At 35.3% G+C, this 7,318-nt stretch overlaps 2 protein-coding genes across 2 annotated transcripts; one reads left to right on the forward strand and one right to left on the reverse strand.

The window, feature by feature from the left end:
• Positions 1–343: 343 nt before the first annotated feature.
• On the forward strand, positions 344–2,234 carry LOC137827762 (uncharacterized). Its single transcript, XM_068634069.1, has 3 exons — positions 344–575; positions 648–749; positions 2,012–2,234. Exons 1-3 carry the CDS (start codon positions 432–434, stop codon positions 2,027–2,029), a joined length of 264 nt encoding a protein of 87 aa, XP_068490170.1. The 5' UTR covers positions 344–431; the 3' UTR covers positions 2,030–2,234.
• A 1,762-nt stretch (positions 2,235–3,996) lies between these two features.
• On the reverse strand, positions 3,997–5,982 carry LOC137827764 (transcription factor DIVARICATA). Its single transcript, XM_068634070.1, has 2 exons — positions 5,358–5,982; positions 3,997–4,604 (listed from the first exon to the last, which is right to left on the reverse strand). The coding sequence occupies exons 1-2, from the start codon at positions 5,744–5,746 to the stop codon at positions 4,271–4,273; spliced, it is 723 nt and encodes a 240-aa protein (XP_068490171.1). The 5' UTR covers positions 5,747–5,982; the 3' UTR covers positions 3,997–4,270.
• Between the last annotated feature and the right edge of the window lie 1,336 nt (positions 5,983–7,318).

A 7,318-nucleotide genomic window follows, 5' to 3' on the forward strand; every position in this document is an offset into this window, starting at 1 on the left:
AACAAAAAAAAGTCATATTAAAAAGAGAAAGAACTTTCAAAAGAAAATCTTTCATAGGAAGCACATTACCAATGCTCATTTTCTAATTAAATACTTAAAAATATATTTCACCAGGAACATTAATTAAAAGTAGTAATTTTACAAATATAAAGTTAAGTTAAAAATAAACCACGATATATTATTCTAATTAATTAACCAACAAAGAAATTAATAAACAATTGTATATCATTATTACCAATATATTTTTAAACGAAGGTAAAAAATAGCGAAGAGGTTTAACGGGTCGGGTAAAACGGGTCGGGTGGAGATTGAGACGGTGATGGGTCGGTGTATATAAAAGGAAGGAAAGAAAATTCTAGGGCGTTTGACTTCTTGTTTCCTTGTTTGTAGTGGAAGAAACACCGCCACCACCGTTTAATATTACTCCTTCAATGGCTTTGAGATCGTGGGTGAGTCGAGGATCCGTGACTCGTGCGATGGACTCAACGAATCGAGGGGCTTTCAGTCGCTTCTTCAGCGACAAAGGTCGCGTTCTGAGCGAGGAAGAACAGGCCAAAGAGAATGTCTACATTCAGGTACTCTCATTTTCGCCCTATTTGGATTCAATCTCTGTAACCCTATGTTACATGTTTTTCTTCTGTGTGCAGAAATGGGAGAGGGAGAGATTGGAGAAACAGAAGCTGCAGGGGAAGGCTAAGGCTGAGAACGACAAAAACAGTGCTGAGGGGGACAAAGGCACTGCTGATAAGGTGCACGCTTTTCTTTTCGATCTACTCATACTTTTATTGTCAAATATGATTTGTTCTGTGCATGTCAAGAAACTACGTTTTTTGTTACTTTTCATATTTCATCTTGTAAAGATCACGATGAAGTTCAACTTTCAGAAGTTTGTAATTTTACATGATGGATGGTGTTTCTCTTTTGACATTTTTGTTAGATTTGTGCGGTTCTTTTCTAACAATCTGTTGTTTGTGACCGTGATTTGAACGATTCGTTTATTCGCACCAAAACCGACAGGAGTTTTACAGAACACTGAACTTACTCTTTGTGAATCATATTCTACCGTTTGATTATTTCAGTTTTTGGTTTTAGATTTCGTTGTTATCAGTTTTGTGGGGACGGTGACTGGTTAGGTCTATCTACTTCTTTTATGCAATAATTGACAATTGAGATCATTTGAAAATTCTCTTTACTACTCGTCATTTTGTGGATTTTGTTCATCCCGTTTTTTCTGTCTCTCTCTTTTCAGTAAATAAACAAACCACCAATTTGGTCTCTCCAAATTATCGTATTGCCGTCTAAGTTGTCCCCAAAATAATAAAAATGTTTAAGAAATTTTTTGAACCTCTGAATATCAATTACCTTTATCCCTTGGTTGATGTATTTCAATAAAGTTTTTGGATCAATTTCAGGTGTTTTTTAATATTTCGTGGACTACTCAGCATGATTTGTAATACTTTTTAAGACTACTCAAGTATTTCTTTCCACTTTGAGGACTACATTGGAGAAAATAATAGTTCAAGGATGAAATTGATGGTTTATTTATTATCCAATGCAATGTTTAAAGTGAAATTGTATTGCCTTGAAGGACTGCATTGAAGTTGTTCTAAAATGATGACTGCTGATACTGTTTGTTCTTGAATAATTTGTTTGCTTTTGCTCAGTTTTTTGTTAAATTCAATTTGGTGTAAACCAAGGGGGCCATTTCCCAAAGTGTAGTGCTGCGTGTGCTACATGCATGGATAGCGGTAGAGTTTTGGTGGGGTGGTCACCTGTTACCATGATTTGCACTTAATCAAAACTAGCCAGGGGTGATTGGAATGTTCCATCAAGTTATGCCTTGTCCATGTATTTAATGTTTTTTATAATCTATCTTTGAAATGGAAGATCTAGATTTGTAAGTTGCATCTGCTTTTTAGCAACTTGGTGGCATTGGAATTTTATTGTGGATCTTATCTTACTCTCCTTTCTACCTTTACCATAATTTAACACTTATTTCTTTCTTTTGTAGAAACCTCAAAAGGAGTGATGTCCTTCGCACAAGCCGTCATGTCTTTGTGGAAAATAAGCCTGGGGAATAAAACACAACCCTGAGTTAACTTTGGCCTTTGTATATAGATTGTGTTTCTTGTTATCTGTAATTTCTTTAATGGTGATGTATGAAACCATGTCATTGCATCCACAAAACTTGGTATGTTTGTTATGATGATGTGATCCTTTCCGGTTAATTTTCACTTTTGTCTAAGGAAAATATTGGGAAAGCTTTTGAGTTTCACCGTTTATGCATTCAGTTTAGGAATTATTTGGTAATAGATAAAAGCTTCTCACTTTTTCTCAAGTGACTAAGCGTTTATCAATTTGAACGCATATAACTGTTTCACTTGGCTTGTGAACAGACAATGACTATGTTTGGATTTTACAGGGCTGCTTATTCTTTGATTATAAAGACTTAGTTTGTCTCTTTGAAGTACTAAAACCAAGTTATATGTAAAGAAATGTTTGCCCGTTTTTATAAAGTATATTTGCTATAATTGTCTCTAGTAGAAAATTGACATCATAATTTGGTTTTTATCTTATGCATATCATGGTAAAATTAGATTGGTTTCTTTGATTTTTATTCTTAAAAATTGAGTCAAGTTTTAATTTTTTAAAATTTTTGTGGACAAATATAATGAGAAATACGTTAAAGGTTTAGTTTAAATAAATTTCTTTACAGGTATATATGCTAAAAATTATGTTGCATGACATTTTTAACAAGGGCAGGATCAAATAACAAAGTGAATGTGGGTTTAATCGTTGAATTATAATTTTAATGTAAAAAGTTATTTAATTTGTAACTGTATTTTTTATAAAAGCTCACGACAAAAGATTTGAAATCACGTGTTCTTAATGTGACAATGATACAATTACAGAAAGTGGGGACAATCACGAGATCTCAGATGAAAGCCAAATGCAATCTATGGTTGGGAGAATGGTGGTGCATTAAAAGGTCACCCAGTTTATGAAGGAATTTCCGTAATACTCTATATCATTATAATTACACTTTCAATCCATCAAATTTTTTAATCTCTCTCAATTATGCTAACTTAAAAATTATTAATAATTCAAGGACAAAAATGAGATCTATATAATCTTAAGATCTAACTTAAAAATTTATTATATTTTACGGGTGGAACTGGAGTTTGGATTGAAGACATCCAGTTTAATTACTATTTTTTTTAAAGACAATTTTGCTCTAATATACAATCATTTTCTAAAATTTTAATTTTTTATAAAATAACAAAAATACTATTTTTTATATCATCTTTGTACTTTTTTTTTATATTTATGTTGTAAGAATGTTACTCTTTTTAGTTGGTCCATGAGTTGTACTTTTAAACATCCCATTTTTATTTCTGTTTCTATTGTTTTGATTTTCGCTGTGAAGTGTAAGATAACACCGTTAATGACCCACCGAAGATGATGCAAGTTATTTAATGGACGCTCATGTGAAACAGTTTTTGACAAGAACCAAAAAACTGTTGTAACTACAATGACCTGAATAAAATATTTTAAATTAGAGCTACTAAAAAAAGCTTGCAATGGTAGATTGGAGCATGTTGTAGGAACTCACATACTCGTAAGTGTACCCATGAACCTCAAAATTTCCATTCAGAATTGTTGTCTAGAGAAAGCGTGTGGTTTGCAGAAAACATTAGTTTCTCCTCCTTAATTCGCTGGTTTGTTACTTGGTAACAGCTCTTCATTTGGTTTTGTTACAAAAAGTGATGTTTAGTTAAGGTGGTCTTTAAGGTAGAACTGATAAGGTGGAGTTTTCTCCTGTGCTGAGAAATTACAATGATGTGTCTGAAACACAGCGCATTATTCTTGATAAAAGTTCTGCACCACTTTTCATTACCTTTAATAAGATTACAGGCTTTTACCATAAAGGAGAAAGAACCACCAAAACAGGCTTTGATTCACTCAACATGCTTAATCCTAATTGAAAAGCAGTTATTGAAGTTGCCAAATAAAAAAGAATTTCCATTACTATTGGATTCATTCTAAAAAGGCTCACTATTTGTATTCACTGCCCTTTCATCCTCACTGCTTCATTCATAGGATTCACCAAGGTACTCAAAACACAACCTACACTAAAATATTCAATTTTTAATTAGCAACAACACTCCTAATCACCCTTGTCAGCTAGCGAAACCATGAAAACTTTACAAACATACGACCCAAAGCTACAACACTATATACACAACAAGCTTCTATCTACTACCATTCTTTACATTTCAAAGCCATAGCTTGAATACCCAAATGGACCCATTTGATCATGCATGTTGCTTGAAGGGTACTGCAGCATGTCTTGTGACTGCTGCATTGAAGCACCAGGAGGAGGAACCCAGTTCTGGTCAATGGGCACAGGCACAGAGTTACTGTCCACTGTGGTTATGTCATGGATGCTTGATCTTTTCCTCTCCTTCTTCCCTGAATTCTGCCGAAGGAAGTATTTCTGAGCATGACTAGCTACTTGAGTTGGTGTTCTTGTCACAACAACGTTTCTTGAAATGCTTCTCCAATCTCCCTTTCCAAATTTACTCAGCCCGATCAGAAACAGCCTGTGACACAAAGAGTGTGTTTCATTAGCACTGCCCTTCTGATTCATGCACTTGCAATAAGGACTCACAGCTACAGATAGTGGAATATGGATTCTGTGTGTGAGAGTTTAACGTGTAGGAAGAGGCAAATTGAGGGTTTAAACCATCTTCAAATGCATGCATGACGAGCAAAAAATATTGCAATGCAGACGTTTGATATTTGCCTGTTTGAAATTCTAATTCAGTTTTCCAAAAACCAGTAACAAAAGATGCACGATCGTAAGCGAAGATGATAACGCTGTGTCACTATAATTCATAGAGACAAAAAAAAAACAGAGGACTCAAAGTTCATCATCTTTCACAGTACACTCGGTGAGAGCATTATTGAATCAAAGAGAGTAAAACCAAGTTTTGAGGAAATTAAGGGTTTTCATGAATAGGTGCAGCTGAAAATTAAAACCTTCGAACTTAAGGGGATTGTTTTAGGAACAAAAAAACACAATGAAGAACTCGTATCGTAAGACCAAATGATCATGAAGAAGTAGAATTCAGAAAAAAAAAAAAAACGAAAAGATTTTTTTTGCCGGTCAAAAGAACATCAAACCAGAGAAAAACACAAAATTGGTTTGAACTTTTTCTTTTTCCCCTTCTTTTTTAAGATAGTCCCACCCAATTACGAAACAGCTCCCTGATGAACAAAACAAAATAAATCCAAAATGAAAACCCCAAACGCAAAGAAGAAGGAATCGAATTGAAGCGAAATCGTTGACAAACCTATGTTCCTCTTCAGTCCAAGGCGTGCCTTTCTTCCTTTCGCTGTCGCCCTGCTTGGGTTTGGATCCGAATGAGATCTGATTCGCGCTGTCCCACGCAGAATTCCCGGCACCGCCACTGAGTTGCGGCGCCGAGTCATCGACGTAACTCGGGACCTCGACTCGGCCAGAGTCGATCTCGAAGACGTCGTGGACGAGCGCGTCGTAGTGCTCCCTGACCTCCGCCGGAGACATACCGGGAACGTGGCCGGCAATCTGGTTCCAGCGGTCGGGGAGGTCCTCCGGCACGAGGAGCAGAGCGCGCTCGAAGAGCTTGTCGTGGTAGCGAGTCCACTCAGTGGGCTGAACCGGCTGAGTCTGCCACCGAGTCACGCTGCTCTCGTGAAACATCGTAGCTGTCGTGTTTTCAGTTGAATTCAAAACAATGAACAAGGTGAGGCTCTGCTTCTATGGTCGTGTTTTCGTGTTCCAATACCTTGTTGGTTTCTCTGTTTTCGCTGACTCTGCCAAACAAACAAAAAAGTAGAGAGAGAAAAACAGAGAGAGAGAAAGAGAAACAGAGAGAGAGTCTCGCTTTCTAGGAGATTTCGCTTCTGCGTTTGGTGAGAAACTTAGGAAAAAAACGCGATTTATTTATAGGGCGAAATTAATTAAAACGGGGTTTGAAGAACATTAATATTTAAACTATTGTTGATGAAAAAGCTATTTTAGTTTTAGGTGGGGTTTGGGAAAATCTGTTCTGGTGGGTCCACCTCATTAGGTCTTCAATACCAACACGTTTTTGCTTTTATTGTTTTTTCTTTTGTTTCTTCTCAAACTCTACAGTGCATGCTACCAAAACCAACACTCTCATTTCTTCTCTTTTTTCCATAAATAATCACTACAATTAATCACTCTACCCAAATATACAAATTTATTTTTTATTTCTTTTTTACACGTGTTCAACTGCTGTGCTTCATGGGACTGTGTTTATTTAGACTTCTCAATCTCACTTTTAGTTTCATCAACTTCTTTTAGCCCTTTTCAAAAAATGATCACAAGTGAATTTTATTTAAATATTGGTTAAAAAAAATAAACATAATCAAACACATCAGTTTATAGCTGAATATTCTTTATCGAGTTGTTTCTGTTTTTTCTTCAACTCCAACTGTTTTTCTTAGGTGTTTGAGAGGGTACAGTACCTATATAAATACTCCAATGTTTAAATTAGATGAGGTCAATTTAAGTAGTTTAGTTTAGAGTTTAAATAGCATTTACTTTTCACCATAAAAATCTCTTCTTATTTATACATTTTCATTGAACTTTATTTAAGAATGGTTAATACAGATCTAATAGTCGTTTAATCATGTTTTACATCTCCTAATCAGCTGATATTGGTGAAAGACCGTTAAACTGTCTAGGTAACTGATCTACTCAATTATCGAGTTTCTGGTTCTTTGCTATAACAAGTTGTAAAAGAAAAATTCATTATCGAGTTGTTAAAATACCAGAACTTACTATTACAAAGATAGAAGCTCGTGCGTGGAATAACATATTATGAATGATGGCCTGATAAACTCAACAAATACTTGCTAGGATATGATCGAAATGGCTCTGATACCATATTAAGAAGTGGACTTTAAGCCTAACTCAACCCCATAAAACCGGTTGAGGATTGCACGCACTTATATACAATGAATTGTCATCATCTCTAGTCGATGTGTGATTTCCATCACTTACAACATACGCATGAAATAAAGTAAAGAAAAGTAGTGTGTGGAATGTATATGCATGTGGTTTAGCTTAGTTGAATATGATTTTGATTTTGGTGAGTGTATAGTGAAGTGAACACGATTCCATTGTTTAGAAAAGCTTGTTTTTGTTTTGAATGTGGGTAAGAGTGAAGATAGAAGTAACGTGTTGGGTTTAAGCACTTCCAAAATTGGTTCAGAAAGAAAGGTGTGTGTGATAAGCAAATAGAAG

Source organism: Phaseolus vulgaris, chromosome 7 (genome assembly GCF_000499845.2).
Source record: "Phaseolus vulgaris cultivar G19833 chromosome 7, P. vulgaris v2.0, whole genome shotgun sequence".
Taxonomy (NCBI): Eukaryota; Viridiplantae; Streptophyta; class Magnoliopsida; order Fabales; family Fabaceae; genus Phaseolus; species Phaseolus vulgaris.

What these genes read in the sequence shown, in the direction of transcription:
- LOC137827762 (XM_068634069.1), top strand. Translation starts at nt 432, where the DNA reads ATGGCTTTGAGATCGTGGGTGAGTCGAGGATCCGTGACTCGTGCGATG. An exon ending in AAGAGAATGTCTACATTCAG is followed by an intron (nt 576 to 647) that starts GTACTCTCATTT and finishes TTCTGTGTGCAG; the next exon opens with AAATGGGAGAGGGAGAGATT.
- LOC137827764 (XM_068634070.1), bottom strand. Translation starts at nt 5,746, where the DNA reads ATGTTTCACGAGAGCAGCGTGACTCGGTGGCAGACTCAGCCGGTTCAG. An exon ending in TGGACTGAAGAGGAACATAG is followed by an intron (nt 4,605 to 5,357) that starts GTTTGTCAACGA and finishes TTTGTGTCACAG; the next exon opens with GCTGTTTCTGATCGGGCTGA.